Source organism: Chrysochloris asiatica, unplaced genomic scaffold (assembly GCF_000296735.1).
Source record: "Chrysochloris asiatica unplaced genomic scaffold, ChrAsi1.0 scaffold00057, whole genome shotgun sequence".
Classification (NCBI taxonomy): Eukaryota; Metazoa; Chordata; class Mammalia; order Afrosoricida; family Chrysochloridae; genus Chrysochloris; species Chrysochloris asiatica.
In genome coordinates this window covers 5,695,726-5,717,051 of record NW_006408575.1, presented here as the reverse complement: position 1 = coordinate 5,717,051, position 21,326 = coordinate 5,695,726, and the positions used below count along the sequence as shown (strand labels likewise).

The 21,326-nt window shown below is 39.1% G+C and overlaps 2 protein-coding genes across 4 annotated transcripts in view; one reads left to right on the top strand and one right to left on the bottom strand.

The window, feature by feature from the left end:
- The window catches only part of GLRA1 (glycine receptor, alpha 1), a 163,479-nt gene extending 162,336 nt beyond the window's left edge, over positions 1 to 1,143 (top strand). The window contains exon 9 of one of the 3 annotated variants that reach the window (XM_006863900.1): positions 704 to 1,143. In XM_006863900.1, coding sequence (XP_006863962.1) covers positions 704 to 994 — 291 coding nt within the window. In that variant the 3' untranslated portion in view covers positions 995 to 1,143. Of the gene's footprint in view, positions 1 to 679 lie in introns of all 3 variants that reach the window. The other 2 variants (XM_006863899.1, XM_006863901.1) reach the window with 2 other exon arrangements.
- Positions 1,144 to 12,598: 11,455 nt separating this feature from the next.
- The window catches only part of G3BP1 (GTPase activating protein (SH3 domain) binding protein 1), a 36,087-nt gene continuing 27,359 nt past the window's right edge, over positions 12,599 to 21,326 (bottom strand). Inside the window, exon 11 of the mRNA XM_006863949.1 lies at positions 12,599 to 12,610. Coding sequence (XP_006864011.1) covers positions 12,599 to 12,610 — 12 coding nt within the window. The remainder of the gene's footprint in view (positions 12,611 to 21,326) is intronic.

The window sequence follows — 21,326 nt, the reverse complement described above, 5'->3', positions numbered from 1 at the left end:
AAAGGTAAGTTCTTGCCAAGGTCTTGAATAACATCTTGTCTAAAAATCCAGAGGTCCCAACTGCCAGGGAAATGGTAACATGGTGGTAGAAGAATTTGTGAACTCCTTGCTTGGAAGACAGAGATGAGATCAGAGCTTCTGTTTCCTCCTGGGTCATTCACACTCACCCCACTGACCCCCACCCCCACCCCCACTAGAGAACTTAATTGGGGAATGGGGCCGGGGAGAGGGCATAGGGACAACAGAGGCAAAGCAGGGGATCTCTCTAAATTGCCCCCTGAATTTCTAATGAACATTTAGTTCTTACAGCATTCAGAGCATCTGCTCATCTATAATCTCCTCTGATGGTCAAAAGAACCCTGTGAGTAATGGGGGAGGGAGGAACAAATCAACAAACTCAATCTGAGAAGGAAGTGACTTGCCTAAAGTCATACAGCCAGCAAGTAAGAGCTGAGACTTGACCATGACTCTCTGGACTCTAAACCACATTCCTATCCCCTGGTTTGCATCTGTTTCAGCAAGTGGCGCCCCTCTATAAGGCAGTACTCCCCAGCCAGCCAAAGCCTTCAGGAACCCGGAGTCGTAGTCTGGGAGGCAGGGAGAGCCAGATGGGCATGGCCTGGCCCCCAGAGGAGTGCCTTGCAGGGAGGGTGCCCAGTCCCTGTCTTATTTTAAGTAGAGCCCCATGTTGAATCTATTCCAGGAGGATGAGGCCGGTGAGGGCCGCTTCAACTTCTCTGCCTATGGGATGGGCCCTGCCTGTCTGCAAGCCAAGGATGGAATCTCCGTCAAGGGTGCCAATAACAACAACACCACCAACCCCCCTCCAGCGCCATCTAAGACCCCAGAGGAGATGCGAAAACTCTTCATCCAGAGGGCCAAGAAGATCGACAAAATATCTCGTATTGGCTTCCCCATGGCCTTCCTCATCTTCAACATGTTTTACTGGATCATCTACAAGATCGTCCGTAGGGAGGATGTCCACAACCAGTGAATGGTCTGGGCTGTGGACAGAGGGGTGGAGGTTGGGAAGGGGCAGGGTGGGAAGAGCACAGGAATCTGAGAGCCTAACGCAGAGGAGGAGAGAGCGGGTACACACACACAACATGTGCAATAGCAAAATGCAGTGATGCATGAATTTTAGAATGTGGCAATATCTATTTAACCTCGGGTGGGAGGGAGGAGGGGGGTACTTTTCTAATATAGGAACCGAGGGGTGGGGAGGAAGGGAGGGGTAGAGGGTGGGAAGTGGGGGACAACAGCTGTCAAAATTTTAAGTCCAGGGGCTGTGCAGTTTCCCCGTTTGGAAGGAGGGTACATTCTGCCCCCAGAGCAGAAGGAAAGCAATGTAATATATAATATATATTCATGCTTATTATTAATGCAAAATCACAAGAACAAAAGATTTGTTTCTTAACCTATCAGCCTAGTAACTGCTTAAATTCTTAAAAGTCACAGAAGTGATGGACAATTTTTCCCAGAGTGGAAATAGTCACAAATATGCTTGCTCTGGTGGTGTGTGTTCCACCTCACACCCTTCCAAATGCCATACCTATCTTCAAATTTAGCCCAGGTGGCCACATGCCAAAAAGCCATTCTGCCTCTGCTTCAAGAGGGATTTGTGGCATGAACGTTGGCAGTGGAAATGGGGAAAGTTGGCAGTGGAAAAGAGAAGGAAGGAACTAAAGAGATGGGACATTTCAGAGGCCTAAGGGTTGAGAGCCATGGGAACCCCACCTCAATCCTTATGTCTCTTGAGCCCTCTCACTTCTGTGCTTCAGTAGCCACCCTGCTTGCCCTTCACTACCACCCAGAAATGGCCCCACGTTTTTCTCATAATATTGCCAATATGCAATCTTTTTTATGATTTAGAAGAAAAAAAAAGTTAATAATCTAAAGAAATAATATGCAGATAGACTGAGTGTAAACTGATGCACTTTTTTAAATGTCTATTTTTTGGAGAGTCTCTTTGGAATTGTAAGCGGGTGGATGTTTGGGAAGATGGGTTCAGTGGAATGGAGTATATTTATTATATTCAGATTCTACAGAGTGAAATTTTAAGAGGTGAAAGGGTAGTACTGAGGCAGCTACACCTTAGGTATATACGGGTGGGGTGAGTTCACAAAGTCTACTCATTATATTTTGACATTTCATATACCATAAATAATGTGAAGAGCTTGGGGAGATGACCCCATTATATTTTTATAAGTCTTTTTTTTTTTTTTTTTTTTTTGGTGCTTTGTTTAGCTTTAACATTTATGAAGGTTAGACAAATATTCTCTTTCCTTCTAACTCTGAAGGGCCAGGACAGTCCTAGGATAGTTAGGTCACTTCAGAAAAAAATAAAAAAAAAAGGAGAGGGACTAGGAGGTAATTGAGGGTGGAGAAGTCGAATGTCCTGTTGAAGGACATAAATTTTGGGTGGTCTGCACAGTAGGCCATGGTGGTGGGATGAAGGAGGGGAGCTGTCCCCTCCATCCTCTCAGCCCACAGCACTATACCTGAAATAGGTACATTGACCGTTCTTTTTTTTTTGCACTTTAGTGTCTTAGTCTTGAACAAAACAGATGCTGAGAAATAGCTGACAATCAGTTTGTACTGAGGTTTGAAGTTTCATTTTTTTCTTTAGAACATCCCCAAAATTGGGTAGGATGGAGTGGGAATGGTGTGAAGAGTTGAGACATTGGGAGTTTAGTTCCTCACTAAACTCACATGGCACAGAGTTAATGCCTATGTAGCTCCCAAAGATCAGGCCAATACAAGGATCTGGAATGACTTGCTAAAGAAAATGCACTCTGCAGCCAAAAAAGGAATTGGTTGTAAGGCTTGAGATGATAAAGCTGTTTACATCCAGGTTCCAAAGTCAGGTATTGCCTTCCTCCCACTTCTCGGCCTATGTAGATTAGTAAGCTAAATGGCACTCCAGGCTTGGATGATATAGGACTGAACCTAGAACCTGGAATCCTTTTTTGCTGAGGAAACCTTGTGGGATGGGAGCCAAGTAGGTAGAAGTCTTTCATCCAAGACTACCTTTCTCCGCATCATAAACATATGCCCAAATGAGGGAAAGTTAAAAGTGGAACACCAGTCTTTGGTCTCTTGGCACCTTGCATTTGCACTGTGTTCACTTTAAGGGAGAAAAAAGACCTCAGTCCGAAAACGGTACTTGAGTCTTTTATTAACCCTTTCACTAGCACTTTATTCACTTTATTTAAGGGGAAATATATTTTTGTCATATAATTAAAAACACCCTTCCTTCTACCTTACTCATTACTAAAGCCAAATGTCTAAAGTCTAGTTGAGTTAGGCAACAGAGGCACTAGGCCTTCATCAGGGACCGAAGACAGTATAATTTGTACTAAGACATTTTGCCTCCACCCAACTAGCAAAATTTGAAGATTCTACACTGGCCTTCTAATCTGAGGTTAAGAGTCCCTCAGAGTAAAGAAATCACTGGGCCATTTGTCCATCCTCTACTGGGTCCTTGAACTTTGGCCATCATGCCACTCTGTTCAACTTCTGGACCCCACTGGCAGCTGACTGGTTTGGATGGCAGCCCCCAACAGACAGTGGGACTGCCTATCTGTGATAAAGGGAAGAATGCCACTGGAATCTTCTTTCAGACTTATTTCAAACTTGTGGCTCTCAATAAAAAGAAATATGAATAGAAGCAGTATAGCAGTGAAACAAAGGGCCTGAATCTTAATCCTGCCACCAACATGCTGAGGGAACTTGCAATTTTAGGACTAAGGCCTCCTTTGTTCAAATAAACAAAGGAGAGGGTAGCATCAGTAATCTCTAACCTTCCTCCTAGATGTCACTGCTCAGTGGATCTGTGCTTGATTGAAAGGAAGTTCACACAGCTAAAAGTTTTATGTCACTTTGACTTCTGAACCCAGCTGTGGGTGGGTGCGTGCATATATGTGCACATAAACCTAGACCCTCACAATTCTTTTGTTCTTTAGGAAATATATAGATTAGCTTCTCTCTTTGCAGCACTCCACCAAAGCTGAACAGTGGTGAGGAGAGGACATCAATCATTCTAAAGTAAAAACATATCTTCATAAATTAGGATGGACAGCATGCTCAAGGAGAGTTGATCAGTAATTTATAAAGGTGAACAATTAACTATGTGAAAATCATCATTATAGAAAATCAAATCAGATCATTTAGGTTAACTGTTTTTTGAGGTAAGGAGCTTGGGTGGCACAGTGGTTAAGAGTTTGGTTGACAGTTTAAATCAGCCACTTCGTGGGAGAAAGATGTGGTCGGTCGTTGGCATCTATAAACATTTTCTGCCTTGGAAACCTTGTTGTTGTTGTTAATTACTGTTGAGTCGATTCTAACTCACAGTGACCCTGTAGAGGCTTTCCAAGGAGCAGCTGGTGGGTTAGAACCTCAGTTAGCAGTCCAGTGTTTAGCCTACAGCGCCACACCAGAACTTCTTGGAAACCTTATGGGGCAGTCCCACTCCATAATATAGGGTCACCAGGAATTGGAATTGACTTGATGGGAGTGGGTTTGGATTTGGTTGGTTTATTGGTAGCTCAAATGTTAATTTTCCTCTTCAGGTTGAGCACAAGGGATACCATGCCATGGAAATATACATGCCAAGTGGTACAGTAGGTGGAGAAACTGATTTAGCACAATAAACAAGTTTACTGGTTACTTGTGTAAACCATATTTTATATGTGAAGGGAGAATGAGATCTTGACAAAGAGGATTTGATTTCACCCACCTCCAGAACTGCAACTAATCCTGGCGCCATATTTAACACATTAAGCAGAGAGAGTAATATCAATTGTTGTTAAGTGCCATCGAGTTGGCTCCTACCCATAGCGACCCTGTATAGGGTTTCCAAGCAGCAGCTGGTGAGCTTGAACCACTGAACTTGTGGTTCAAATGGCTTTGCAGTCTGGCACATTAACCCACAGCGCCACACCAGGACTCCATACTCACCACATCTTAGTTTCTAATAAATCACATTCAGCTTCAAGAGCAGCTGAAATAAATGGCTAAGCTCTGCCACCCTCTGGTCCTTTCAAGCATCCACAAGCCCATTGGTTATGGATGTGATGGGTAACCAAGGACAGATGTGAGCAGAAAGAAAATGCTGTGTGTATATATGTGTGTGTGATAGCTTGAATTTAACTCTTTTTAATTCAACTTTAGAAAGCAGAGGATCATGTGATTCAAATTATTTTTATTCCTGGTGTGGCACTGCAGGATAATGCACTGGATGACAAAGTCAGCAGCTCAAACCCACCAGCCACTCCTTGGAAACAGGACCTTTACAGGGTTGCTGTGACTTGGATTATGACTCAACAGCACTTAACAACACAACAAGCTATCAATAAATAAGGAATAATGAATCCCATTAAGCTCACCAGTACTTTTTGTAGGTTATTTTTCAACAGATATGATGAAGCTGCTTGTTTCCTTTAAATTATATATCTTTATTATGTTGTTGTTAAGTGCCGTTGCATCATAAAAAAGATGTGTTGCCATCTCTTTTTCTTTGTATTGGATTTCTTCCTGAGCTGGTACCATCAGTAGTAAGCCAGTCTTTGAGAAAATTAGATTCTTTAGTTAATTGCAGGACACTGAAATTGAAAGGCATCACCAGTAAGTTGGCCCTAACTGACTCCTTACCAGTAGAAATTGGCAATCAGAGGGCTTGGTGGTGGTATGATCTCCATCAGCTTTAGGGCTAGGGTCAGGACTTGAGACATGCAGCTATTTCTCTGTCTTGGCTGGAAGCCCAGGACAAAAACAATGAACTCCTCTCTGAAAGCTATCATATTTACTCAACAAACACCTTCTGCACGTTCTGAAGAGGCAGACAAGACCAGGTATCGCTGTGGACTGTGTTTCCCTGGTTGGCTGCAAGGCTCTAAGCACCTGGCAAGTTCTGCTGAAAAATGTGAACGGACCCCAGATTTCCGGCATCTTTAATTCATGAACCAGCCAGACCAGAAATTCTCTTAAGAGGCAAACAGGAAGCATATTCTTAAAATATAATCTCTTTTTCCCCTCCTCTAAGCCCTTTCTCTCAGCAATCAACTCCAGAAATCTGAACTAAGAAGCCTGTTTTCCTGCAGCTCTGTGACGTCAGAAACAGGCACTTATACAAACAAAAGGAACACAAAAGGCCTTATTTTTAAGTGAGCTGGCTTGTTCATTTAACTATTTGTATCAGTGTAAGGAAAATCATAATGAAATTTTAAGGTTTGGACCTTTACACTGTCCTAAATTCCCAATGGATAGGAAATAAATCCCTATAGAGATAAGGATTTTTTAATTTTTGAAATGTTGCCCTCCCCAGTGCTAAGAGAATGAGAAGTGACTTTTTTCTCACTGCCCCAGTTGAAGAGTCCACAGTATCAAGGACAAGGATACCCCACAAACACCTCTCCCAGGCCTGAATAATCTAGAATCTTGAAGCCCAGACTAGATGATGCGTATACCAATTATCCTGTTGTTTCCTTGAGTATTTCTCAAGCTGTAGACAAAGCAAAGGCAGGAGATAGGTTTGCTAATGCGTGGGTGCTACTGTTTTGATGGAACCGTGTGGTTATTTAAAGCAATAATTAAGGTGCTTCATCATTCTGTGGAACAGCAAAATGAGTTCCAAAATAGAAATTATTGCCCAATAATTTTTAGGATCATTAAGGCTTCTCCAGCTAACATCCAGACCATTACTTTTCTCCCTTTTGCTCTTCCCCCCTCCTCCCATTGCCTCTCAGTTGGCATTTCCTGTCTAATCAGTTTGTGTATCTCATTTTATAAAACCAAACTCTGCCAAAGATACTGATTTCTTTCTCAAGTATGAGGGGAGCTAGAATGAATGTAGTAGCTTTTAGGACTCCAATTTCTTGCCCACGTATTCTAAAATTTCAATCCTTTGGAAATTTTCCATTGGAACACTGGGTTGAGAAGTCAAGTGTAGAAACTGACCAACCAAAAATACACCCTTCAGAGAAGTCCAGTGATGAAAATTGTATTCTACATAAGGTCATTCAACAATTACAGAATAGTACTAGCTAACTAATCTGGAGATAAAGACACTTTCAGGCTGCATAGATTCCAAGCACTAATAGGTCTTCCATTCCCACTGTTCTACAATTCACTGCACTGCCTTGTTTTCATCCTACCTTCTTCAGATTTAACTGTTGGTTTAGGCAGCTTCACAAAGCTCAGTAGAGACAGAGGTCACTGGGAGGTGGGTCTTTCTTCAAGGCTCACCATAGGAACATAAGTGAGCTACTTCCCCTTTCTTGGCCTGTTTAATCTCCCAATAAAAGAGGGGTATTTTTTTCAAAGCCAAGCTGGATATTCTGATGGATGGAAGAAAAGCAAAAGCATATAGCGCATTGCAAAAAGTTTCATTTTTCTCCATTTCAGTGTCAGACTTGGAACCCTATAGCAGATCTTCTAGTGGAAAAGGAGGATGGGATTATGAAAGACTAGAGTATCTTGGCCCCCAAAGAGATCAGCATCTTAATGCTTTTCTGTGAAGGTCAAGATATTTCCCAGCACTGATGGACTTGCCTCTAGGACCATCTTGTCCCTCAAGAGTTCCATGCAACATCAGGACCACCTTTCACTCTGGAATTTTAGCTTGTAAGCCCTGGAATGCTGGAACCCATTTCCTATGGCAGTTTGAATTCTCTGTGCCAGAGCCTCTAGAAGAAACAACAAAAAGCATCAGAGCAGAATTTGTGAAATACTCCGAGGAGAAGAACGCTAATGACTCCAAGTCTTTTCCAAACCTGTATCCACACTCTTCTCCAGTTTTATCCTAACAAATTTTCAACAAGATTTTAAATATTTTTCCTTTGTCCCTCTCCTCTTGTTCGTTACAGAAAATAAGTGGGTCCACTTTAGATCACTGGGGGTTCACTAAATCCATACCACCAGCTAAATTGCACTAATAAAAAGAAATATATAGCAGGTGTGCTTGGAATTGGGCCAGCTCTCTCCACCTGCCCTCCCCTAAACAAAGCGTCATCCTAGCAGTGCTTCTGAAATTGTCTCCACACTCCTGTGGTTCTGACAAACACTCCCTATAGTCAGGAGCCACTTCTTGTCTTTCCCAGTAGGTCTGCATTTATCCTATGTTATCAATGGACTTCCTTCATGTTTATAGGGTGGCACTGTGACAATCTTCACTCTCCTCCCTTCATCTGGCCCTGAAATTAATGAGAATACTGCAGGTAGAAACTTGTTTCTTGTTCCCAAGTTTAAGAATCAACTAATAAAAACGGATTTTTAAAGATGCTAATTTAAAAATAAAATGGAAAGCATACTATGAACAGGTTGTTTTCCATCCCTGCCTCAACACCATGTCCTCATTTCCTTCTTTGTCCCTGGTAAAAAAAAAAGACCTCTTGGGTAGATGGGTGAATAGATGTGTAAAAGAAAGAAGAGTAAGATGATAGTAGTACAGCCTAGGTGGTGGAGAAAGAAGTTGTTAAGTGCTATAATCGGTTCCCACCCATAGTGACCCTGTATAGGGTTTCTGAGGAGCAGCTGGTGAGCTTGAAGCACCGACCTTGCGGTTCAAACCTATTTTGCAGTCCAGCGCATTGTCCTGCAGGTATGGAAGTATTCACTGTAAAATGTTTTCTGTATTTCTTTCCTTCACAGAATTTCAAGTGCTCCTCCATAAAACAGGAGTAATCAGTCAGTTCATCTTGAAGGACTCCCCTAGCCACAAATTTCTTTTAAAGGCCATGTCTCTAGTTGCATTTTAGTTGCAGAAAAAAATACAAGTGGATTTCCCCCAGATTCTGTATTGATTTTCTCATGTGACTTTGAGCTCTGTGACCCTCAGCTACTTTATGTATTTTGGGGACAACAATATCTACATCTGTAGTCCGTTTGAAGAGGATGACAGTGAATGTCAACCCTACCCACCCCATTGTAAACTGCACAGCATTCTCATTCTCTGAAATTCTTGCCACCTCTTCCTGTTTGCCAGAAGACATTAGAGATTTTTTTTTTTTTTTTTTTGGGTCAGCACTGAGGTGTCCTCCTAAGTAGTCAAATCCACCTGTCCTACAGAACAGCCAGTTCAGTTTCATTACCTGAATTCTAGTCCTGATTCCACACGAACAAGCATCTACATCCCATTTCCCTCAAAAGAGTATCATTTGAGTTATCAACTAAATGGAATGCACCACTTAGTAAAAATGCAGCTCATTACCTCAGAAAAAAAAAAGTTTTTTTCTCAGTGTGTGCTTGTCACTCACATGTCAGTCAGTAACACTGTGAAAACACCAACTCAAATAATACCACCATCATATACGCTGTGGGTTCATGCGCCAGACTGCAAAGCCGCTTCAACTGCAAGGTCAGTGGCTCAAGCTCACCAGCTGCTCCTTGGAAACCCTATACAGGGTCGCTATGGGTCGGAACCAACTCGACACTTAACAACAACAACAATCATATGCCAAGCTCTCTAGTAAATTATAATCTAATTCCCAGAATGGTTCTGAGGAAACCGAGGCTCAAGTTAAAACCTTACCAAGTTTGGACACAGGCAATGGTAAGCTATTAAGTTTTGAAAATAAGCTTGACATAAGTTGACCTTATTCTCTTATCTGTGGTTTTGACCTTTAACAAATTATTTCATCCTGTGTGACCTTAGTTACCTACTTATAAATGGTAATTTACTTTGTCATTGAAAAACAGTATTATATGTATGTATGTATACATATGCAACAAAAACAAATATTCTTTTTTAATTGGATATAGATGAGACTTATTGTCTTAAATGAATATTGATAAAAACATGAACTTAATATACAAATGTTTGTCAAAAGCCAAGGAATACCTTAGACTGAAAAATCAAACATCCTGATCGAGAACTAGATCCTTACTTGCCTTTCCTTTTCTCAAATAAACAAGATGAATTTATATAGTTTGCCTTCAAGGGTTAAGAACCTACTAATTCAGTCTTTAAGGAGCTCTAGTACCATAGTGGTTATGAGTTGGGCTGATAACCTCAAGGTCAGCAGTTCAAAACTACCAGCTGTTTTTAGAGAGAAAGATGAGGCTTTCTGCTCCCATAGATTTACAGAGTAAGAAACTCTGTACAGGGTCACTATGAGCTGGAACCGACTCAACGGCACACTACCACCACCACCACCACCACGAATCCAGTCTTTGATATACAAAAGATTTGGAGTTGATACTGGAGGGCCATATTCTGGCTAGAAGTGAATGTTGTTATGTGCCGTATGACCCCGTACAGGGTTTCTGAGGCTGTAAATCTTTACAAGAGTAGGAAGCCTCATCTTTCTCCTGCGGAACAGCTGGTAGTTTCGAACTACTGACCTTGAGGTTCGCAGCCCGATTAGCAACCACTGTGCTACCAGAGCTCCTTATAGAAGTGAATGGAAGGGTAAAATGACTAAGAACAGGGCAGGGTAGCATTAGAAGATTATTTGGAGAGTACTGAGAACAGTCTGTGTTTATAGCCCTACATAAGAGAATGTGTGTTTGAAATGGTTTGGCTCTGGATGGGATCAAGGTTATGGTCAAGGGTTTCTCTTGAAGTCTTTCCTAAGTCTAGAATCCCTTTAATCATTTACTCAACAAATACGGGTTAAGAGTCTGCTGCAAACAATGCAGTGCACAGGTACCAAAGATGAGCACCATCCCTAACTATAGTAACACGTTAGTGAAATAAGAAGAAATACAAAGAATAATGAATTCAGGATAAGATATGAAAACAGAGAAACAGGCAAAGATGCAGTGAGTTCAGAGAGGAGAAATCATAGCTCACAGTCTCTTGGGTCAGGCAGTTAAGCTCAGAGTTCCAACAAAAGGTTATTTTTTTGTGACAGTAACTTACTGTTGAATTTTGAATCCTAACAGTTGACATCTCCTCTCACCCACCTTTTAAAAGGGTAATCAATACAAATGAAACAGAAGTGACAGCATGGCAGAAATTCTAGGAAGGGGATTTCTAATAATCTTCACCCCATCTGGAAATGAAATGGGAAAATATAATTATAGGGCAAGGTGTGAATCAATCAAAAAAAGTTTCTCCTGCTAATTGTCTCCAAGTCCTTTTGTTTCTAGCTTAACTACCCAGTAGGTAACCTAAAAACTAGACAGCTCAGTTCATGGGACAAGGCACTGGGTATTTGGCAATACAGGGATGCTAATGAGTGTCAAGGGTTAGAGTACCTTATGCAGTTCTGGATGTTGATGAGCAAAGTTGTACTCTTCGGACAGTTGCTAGTACCAAGGCAGGTTCTGTGGACTACACTGGGAGAAAGCAGCTTAGCCTTTCAGGGAATGAGCTGGAACAGGTTCAAGAAGGAGGTCTCAAAGTTTGTGGCATACTCAAGACTCAACTATTAAATTCCAATAGTTTCCAGCTTTTTAATTATCTTTTTAGCCTCACATTACCTGCCTGTCATCCTCCCATGTATTTATTAAATAGATTAAGACAAGTCAGCACACTAATGAAGCAAGACATCAGAGTGTAATAGCCCCCTTTCTCCAGAGCATCCAAGAAAAGCATCTGGTGGGTTGGAACTGCTGACCTTGCAGTTCAAATCGAACTTGTGGTCAGAAGTACCAAAATGTAAAGTAAAATGCAGGAATTATGTAACAGGAGGATTGTAGAGGGCAAAAACTCAATTAGAGAAAGTTTCAAGGTGTTAAATGCCATTTGAGCAGTAGCTTAAAGAACAGATGTGATACTGGAGGAGGAATGGCATTGGGCAGAGGGAACAGCATGAGCAAGAATTCAGAGGTAAAAAAAAACAGAAAGAAAAATTTGGTTAAAATATAATGAAGGGGACACATGTTTGGAAAGATAGATCAAGAACATCGTAACCAACTTAAAAGCAAAACTAAGGAACATAATCCATTGAGTATGGCAGTCCTGAGACAAACCAACAGGACTTTTTTTCCTCTTGGGTAAAGTGGCTGGTTTATTCATTCTGTCTCCCTCCTATTAGCTGACATTTCCCTGTACTTGTTTTATTTTTATCTCGAAGAGTAGATACGATACTAGAAATTCACATCTTTAAAGAAATATGTATTCTTCCCTTTAAAAGCAATGGATCTCAATTTTTAAGGTGAAAAATACAGGAATAACGGTGAAATCATGAATTCCCCGATACTAAAAATTAATCAAGCAAATTTTAAATGAAATGACAAGGATTTTTGAGGTATGAATACATTCCAATAGGAACTCATCTATCCTTGTGTTAAGGTCAACTCAACTCAAGTATTGAAAGATTTACTTCGTGCTGAAGAAGCAGTAGAAAGGGCATATAGGGCTCCCACAAGTTCACTATTCTATAATGATTCTGAAAAAGTTGCTCTTAACATCCTTTCTGTCACATAGTAAGCATATACTTAGTATTACGAAGACATTACTAAAGGGGAGCTGTGGTCTATATATCTTTCACTAACCAAAACTTGGAAGAAAATAATCAAGAACCTTTTTTTTATCCTCATGTGCATCTAAAATGACTTCTCTAGAGAACATAGTATGGGAAGGTGGGAAGAAGGGAAGTAAAATATGAGTTGAAAATAAAACTAATATATTTTAGATTGTATCAAGTCTTTCTTAGCGGAAGATCTAAAAGGAATTATTTCAGAATGATTTATCTTAGGGACAGTCTTTACAATACTGTGTGACAGAGGGAAGCTAAGTATCACTGACCCTAAATGAAAGGCCGCCTCAAATCTGTTTAAAAGTAGTGCTTACGGCCGGATCAAATAATTTATGCTAAACTCTAACTTTTCCGTATTATACACATCTCAACCTCATTTAAAGGTATAACATGCTTATTTAGCTTGAATGGTGTGGGAGGCTAGAAAATTTTATGTTCCTACAAAACATTTCAATATTTAAACATTTTAATTCATACTATCTAATATTTCAATGGTCCAATTTTCCAAGTCACAAGTCATATTATTTTCTGTACTACCAATAATTAAAATAAGGAGACTAAATTCCCAAAGGGTCTATTCTTGCTTTTTAAGTACAATGGGCATGAAATAAGATGCCTGCCAGAATGTGATTAGCCATCACAGTGCAGCTTTCTCAAAAAAAAAGAAAAGAAAGGCTAAACAGAGTTCTAACTTCAAGGAACCTCAGAGGGCTCCATTTTTAAAGTTTTAAAAACTGGTCAGGACATACACCTTCAGCTACTGTCATCAGACTTAAAATGCACAACAAAGTCATCAAGACACAACAAAGTCATCAAGGCCCTCTGGTGTAGTACTATACAATAAGCATGGGACTGCAAACCACAAGGCTAGCAGTTCAAACCCACCAACTGCTCTTTCGGAAACCCTATAAGAGTTGTTATGGGTTGGAATCCACTGTCTGGATCCGCATCACAAATAACCTGTTGAATAAAATCACTCTATCCAGAACTGCTGTTAGTTTCACTAATGCAAACAGCTAGTATCATCAAAAGGAAGAGCAGTTGGTACAAGATTGGAAGGGATAGTGATTGCTCACTGTCCAAGTGTTCAACCAATTATACTGAACTGCTTCCAAATCATTTAGTCCCCCCAAAGACAGCATTTGCAGACTTCATTCTTATGCTTGACTGATCCAGGAAACCTGTAGGAAGAGATCCAGTTCTGTACACACTGGAGACACACTTGGAAACCAGCCCACAGAACAGACATGAACAGGACTACTGCAGAGAGATAACCAATTCATAGCTAAAAGAACATTACAAAAAACTATATATTAGATTGACTGCAAACATTCCAAAACAAGTTACAGTATAAAATAAATGGGCACGGAATCAGTCGTTGGAGAAAAGGAACATTTTCTTTATATAATTTACTGAATTTCCATTTGGATTTTTCTTTGAAAAACTTAAGATTCATTCACTAATTATAAGATGGGTCAGTCTGGGCAGAAAGAACCAGAATGTGCCATCTCTAAATCTCAATTCAGCCTTGCCAAAGCAAATGACGTCTACATAAACTGAAGCCACCTCCAAAGGACTTGTCGTCTTTCATTTTTCTCCATTTAGATTATTTGCACAAAAGATCTACTACACTTTGTCTTAAAAGTTGCCTGGTTTGATGTTTAAGCAGACGAGAAATGCCCAGGTTGTGTCTTTTCTGTAAGTGCTTTTACATTTACTACTTTTCAAAAAAGTGAACTGCCAAATTAAAGGTGTAATAAAACTGAAGGATAAGTAAGATACTATCTTTCAACTGCTAGGGGATGTTTCCTGAAACCTGAGTTTGGTTCATTCATACCCTAGTCAAGGAGTTCTTTTGACCCCCAAAGAACAGAATACAGACACTATAGACAAGACAAGACTGCTGTTAACAATTCTAATTCCATGACTCCAAATATTTCTGGCAAGAAATGTAAGCACTAACACATGGCTAGGCAGTGTGTTAGTTAAGTGCTTGATCATCCATTATGGAAAAGGCTTAAGACAACTTATACTTCCATGTGAGGGATAACAAAAAAACTCACCAACATAGCAGCAACTTTGTAGAATTCCTAAGAAGTAGCTTGGAGACATCTTTAAATAATTAACTGGCCTGGAAAATTGGGTCCAAATTACTCACAAAGCTCATCCTTTCCCAGAAGAAAATGTTATAGTATGTCTTTTATATGGGAATTTCTTTGTATATATGTATAAACTTGGTATGGCCTTAATGCTGCAGTTAAGGATTTGTTTGGCTACCACCTTAAGCAGCGTGTTAAGCAATCGCTTCCTTAATGTAACATTTTTACTTCTTACTGAACTCTTAACCTTAAATAAGCAATTCCCTTTTGCCCCTTCCCCTCTTTTTTGCATGATGTCATAAAAGTTATGGCAGTTATTTTTTGGCTTGTAAAAAAAAAACAAAACAAAAACTCTATTTCTGCAGTTTGAAGATGGAATGTAAAATTTCTGTGATACATGTATATAAAAGTATATTTATTAAACCATCCATACAAACATCCCCACGCTGATTCCAATGGAAAAAAAATAAAAGTTTTCTGAAATTTTTTCTGTGGTTAACTGTAGTCATGATCTATACTTTCTATGTGAGAGAACATAAAAAGTCCTTCCAATTACCCCAAAGAAAAGGCTGAGTGAAAACCTGGAAATATCATTTCAACAAAAATTTTATGTTGAGAAATGAAAATTCATTTGTTCATTCAAGAAATATTTATTGATAGGTGCTATGGGAGATACAATGATGACTCAGACACAGATCCTGCCCCCAAGGAGCTTACAGTCTGTGGGGGAGAGGGGGAATAGAATACATACATGAGGTACATGGTCAGAGCTATGTTTCAGTAAGATGAATCTATTTTGTGTATATAGTAGACTGGGGGTGAAGATGAGAAGCTGAAAGGCTATTAAAATTATCCAGGTGAGGAGGAAACAGACATGAAAGCCTGCTGAGGTAGAACTGACAGGACTTCACTAGCGAATGGATGAGGGAAGGGAGGGAAAAAAAGGACGCAAGACTCAGACTTGTCTCATGGGTGATGTCATGAATTGAAACAATGAGGGTGGAGGCTGGTGAAAATCAGCACATAAAATTATTCTGACTAGAAACAAAATGCCAGGAGTATGAGCCACAATCAGTAAAAAATGGCTAATGATCCAGGCCAGGAATGGATCAAAATATCGAATGTCTCCCCTTCCCCACTCCTGTGTCCACCCACCCACAATCTCCTTTGTCTACCCTTGACAATCTCCTCCACTGAAATGTCAGTGCCTCAAATTTATGAAATTAAGGCCTATCTCCATGTACGTCTCCCTTGTGAAAAGGAAAATAGAAATGCATTAAAGTGATTCAACTCAGTGAGTCATCATTTAGGGCCTTTTCCATATAAGCCACTGTACCTTCTGATGGAATTTAAGGATTAATTCCACACTCCTTGTACTCTATATAGCTTCTGAGCTTACAGTCTAATAAGGCAGTAAAACAGACAAGTAATTTTTCTAAGTCTATGTTGACGGTATAAGTTACGTGCTATGAGAAGTATAAAGTGCTCTAGGAACACATTTTAAAGAGAAAGTTGGGCAGACTCTCAAACAGGAAGGATATATAGAAAGATGAGGTGAGCACAAGCTTAAGTTCAAGGTGAAAAGCACAAGGCCTTAACAGCAGGATTCCCCTGCTTCCTGTAGCAAATCTGTTCTCTTGGGGAGGAGGGTGAAAGAAGAAAAAGCTCTTGAGCTGAGTCTTTTAAAAATTACTTAGATAGCAAGAGATCATAGGGGGAGTGCAATTAAAGTGTATCTTCAAACAAGAGAGAAAGAAAGCACTGGAAGCTGAGAGGGGTCAGCAATGCCTGGCTTATTAGAGGAAACAGTGATGGTGGGAGCATCACTTTTGGGAATGAGGTAAGCAGGTGAAAAGGAAAATTAGGGTGCTCATACATGATTATTGCCAGGCACTTAACAGGTACACATGTATAAGACCAATTGCTGCCCCCTAGGAGCTTACAGTTATAACAATACAAGGTGGAATAAGTACCACAATGTACAGAATGCAAAATGCTGACGGGTTTAGGAGAATATTACAGCTGAGTTTCAGCTATTAACACATTAGGATACCCAATAGCTTTCTGACAACTAGTAGTAAACCCATCCCTGAGGGGAGCACAAGCTAATGTCCTTAGACAACAGGCCCTGGTAGAACTGGACAGACATAAAGATAGCTCAGAGAAAACCTGGGTAAGAAAACTTGAGCTATAAAAGTAACTGGGCAGCATATAAAATGTGGCACCTTTCTTTTCTTCCCACGCCTGAACCTTTAGCAGCACTGTACTTCCTATAGTGAACCTATATAGTGATCCTTGAAGGTGCTCTATATTGCTTCAACAAGATGATCTGGGACACTGTACTCATTCTCTGAGCCATCTCTCTTTTGTAAAATAAGGAGTCATAAATGTCTCCTAGTTCTTTCCAGTACTAACGTTCTGAGTCAAAGAATGCTAGGAATCTCTTCTATCCTGTAAGGTCATAATTCCCATGGGATGCAAGCCTTAAAAAAATATTCTGATATTTCTCACTTTATTTTCTTTCATTGAAATGACAAATAATCCTAAATTTCACCTCCATCTCACCCTTCTAAATCTCTAACATCTAGCCATAAGAATTTATTTTTAACATGACATGTCCTACTATATACTTAAGTATGCACTGGCTCACCAAGAACAGGGGGAAGTTATCTTCTTCCTGGCTTCATTTTGCCAGCTTCTAGGTATAGTATCTTCATCTAGTGTGGATATACACACTTCATAGAACCAGTGAAGAATTTAAATTTTAAATCAAATCCAAAGTAGAAGGTGACATCAATGCTCATCAAAGGATAGCATCAATAACCAAAGTGGTTAGTTACAGCAATAGTCCAAACCATTTCTATCTAGATAAATTAAAAAAAATAATCTTTCCTCTAGTAGCTAGCAAATATAGGCAAACTTCCCATAAGCAGGTGCTGAGGTGGAGAGGGCAGGGGACTTAACAGTGAAATTCTGGTAAACATTCCTCCATTTGCTAATAAAAATCTAAGACATTACTACAATTCTGGCCCTAGAAATCTGTGACACTGGCCCCATTTCAAACTACCAATTTCTGTAACTGGCCAAGTCACATGGTTTGAAGAAATAATAGTGGAACTGATGACCAAGACTTTTTTCTCTAATGGAGAATTACAAAAAACCCCTACCAGGTTCAAGTGGAAATTACAGTCATACAACAAGGGGAGGATAAACAAACCTACCTTGATTCTAAATCAACACATAATCAAATCCAAAAGCTGGGTAAGGCTTTCACACTGCCTCTAACCCCTTTTCCCCATCCAGGACACTGTATGAGACATGAAATCTTAGCAATGCAGTGTTTAACTTCAGTATTATCCTGCATTAGAGAATATATCCACTAAGAAAAATGTAGAAAGAAATAAATGTTCTCTCTAATGTGCCACCTTTTCTCCTTTTACTAATCTAGTAAGAGATTTCACAACCTACTTACCTAGGGTCCCCTGAACCTCAATGTCACAGTAAACAAATACAAACCCCCAAAAGACATTACAACCTTAAAACCAGAAATATTTTGCTATCATCTAGTGTCACAAGGCCACTACTTCATCAGTAACGTCAAGTCCCTCTAAACACCCCAATCTCAACCTTTGTTGTTGTTATGCACCGTGGAGTCGGTTCTGACCCATAGCGACTCTGTACAGGGTTTTCGGGGGCTATAAATCTTTATAGAGCAGAAAGCCTCATCTTTCTCCCACAGAGTGGCTGGGAGTTTTGAACTGCTGACCTTAAGGCTCGCAGCCCAATGTGTAACCACTATGCTACCAGAGAGGTTCCTAAAAGGTTGTGAAAGGCTATGTCTAGTAGCTCTCTGTCCATTTGGTACATTAGGCAGTTAGAACCCCAAGTTCAAATAAAAGTTGAAGTTTCTTTTTTTACAAGATTGAAAACTACTAAACTAAAAATAAAAAGGCAACTATTATATCATATTTAAGTACAGTTCCTACGGATTTAAGTAGCATAAAAATAAAAGTTTTAAAAAAAGATCAGTAGATACGACAAACACCATCAATTTACTCATAAGAAACAAGCCACTCTGAATAAAAAAGATCCTATTAATTTAAAGTTCATTGGAAGCTTATCCCATATAGAATCCAACAAAGTGCCACAATGTCCATTGAATCATTAAACTCTACAAAAGGTTTTCGAATCATCATCAAGGGATGGTAGTTATAAGCACAAAATGCAATTGCTATAAACTCACCTGGATTACGCTATAACAAAAAGTGATGCTCCACATCCAAATTTCAAGTTTGCACTAAATATATTGTCAAACCAGTCAAGAAAGTAAGAAAATGTCACTATTACTGTATTACCATATGGAGAATCTGCAAGCCAAAAGAGTCCTAATAGAAAATTAAAGTTAAGTAATTGTTAACCTACAGGAAATGGAGAACTGTGTATAATGCAATAGGGTCATTATTTTAATGTCTTACTCTTTACAATAGGTCATTCAAGTGTAAATAGGTTAAGTATATGGTTCCTTAGAAAAAGTATCACGTTTTGGAGGCCAATTTTCCTATATACTACATTTGTGACCTGAAGGACTATTCCTTTAAATGCTGACAAGTGTTTCTTCTTCAGCTATTATTTCAGATAATACTACTTAAATGATAATAATATACCACAATATATTATTTGGGGATCACCTAATCCATCAGACTGTTACACATGCTAGCCCAAAACTAAAGTGCAATTTAACTAACTTTCTGGTATATTACCCTACTCTATTCAAAGCCAAATAGCATTCTGACAAATAAGAATTGTATTTTAAAACCTGAAAAACTACAGTGTGATGAGCTACCTGTAGAAAACTGTGCCCTAACCTACTGGCTATTTCCACTTTCTGTGTAAAGGGCTATATACTCTAGAATCTGAATTTTATATTAACAATAACACAAACAATGATAGAAAGATTCTTAACAGTGTTAGCTATGATGCTGATCCTATTTCTCAAGTCCAATGATTTTCAAAATTTCACAATCATTCCAATTCTGATGATCTGAAATTAATGGTATAACCTTTTGTTTTCCGTATATTAGGCAGTGATTTCCTTTTCAACAAATAAAAATATATCGAATATACTATATATTCCCATTTAAGAAAGAAAATTGGTAACGTCACTTAATTCCTAAAAAAGATCATTTTCTAATTAGTCCATTTTATTTGTATCAATCTATATACCAAAAGAAATGAGTCTTCAATCCTGTTTTCCTAAGTCTACCATTCCCCACCACCATCCATAAATGGCAGTTGTACAGAATACCAGAACTTTCAATGGAACTACTTGAATTTACAAATTATTTGGCATCCTTGGCCTTATACATAAATCGCCCTATACATAAATCACCCCTTCAATCCTCAAAAAACTCACATTTCCAAATGCACTCCAGGAGATGCTAACAACCTTTAAGTCTCTTGAGTAGGAAAAACTGCTGTTTTGATAGGTACAGTTGAATATCCACTTGTGAAAAACAATTTCTAGGTCATCATAGTTTATAACACAAAGTTCTTACAACTTAAAAATATTTGTTTCAGAAATAACTCAGGCATTATAAAACTTTTTTGCTTTCCAGCACAAGCTTAATATAAGCTACAAAAGTGCAAGCTGAATGTCTTCTAATTATCACTGGTCTGTCTTCCAAATGAAGTAATTACATCAAGTAGTTACCTGAAACGATCTAAATAAATGACAGCTGTGTGACTCCATGAACTTAAATTTCTGTATGTGAAAGCATGCTGCCAATTTTCAAATATTTGAGGTACTGCGGCCCAAACTGATCAATGTCCAAGTTCACTGAATCTTTAAGACTACATCCTCCAGTAATGGTAGTTTCTAAGTAAGAGCAGGACAAATAAAGCATCCCTACCTACTTTCTATTTATATAGTATCTTTATACAACAGTCCTAAAGATGGAACACTGTTAAGAAAATAAATTATATTTTACAATCTGGCTGCCCTTTGATTATCAATGATAAGTTAGTGCACAAAGGCTTGCTTCACAAATGTGTGCACAAAACCTTCATCCACTTCACACACAGCATTCAACAAATAGCATAATATGTAAAACGAGTGTTAGTCTATATTACCAGATTATATTTTCTTCCAGAAATAGTTTAATAAAAATTGGCCATTCCAAGAAATACTCACTGCATGCCCATCAACAAGAGAACCATAACAAAAGAAACAATCCATCACATGGCTACAATTTAAAGGAAAAAACAAAAAACTAGCAAACTAGCAGACACTGAAGCACATCAGCAAAGTCTAATTAATGTCACATTCCTTATTATGGACTATGATTAGGAATCTGATTGGATACTGGAGCAAACAACACAAATGCTGTAATATTTGGGTGAAGGGACCTCTATGGAAGGATCTATCCTCAAAGGCATTCCAGTTTGAGACTCAATTTCAGAGTAAGGCATAACAAATGTTAACAAAAGACAGAGAAGGATTCGGAAATTCCCCACATACTCTGATCCCGAGAAAACAAATCTAGGGTTGTTTTTGTTTTTATTCTTTTTCTTTACACAATTGCCAAGAATGGAGCCAAAGATAAAGAGAAGGCACAACAGTTTTGCTGTTTGTTTTGTTGCTGTTGTTATTCAGATTTGGGGGATTTTTTTGTGTTTTTGGTTTTTTACAAATACAAATTAAACACAGAAAAACTCTACTTCAAAAATTTTTAACAGTTCAAGAGAAAAGTGTATCAGTTGTATTATAGACATTTAAAACTTATCAGACAATTTAAATGTCAAT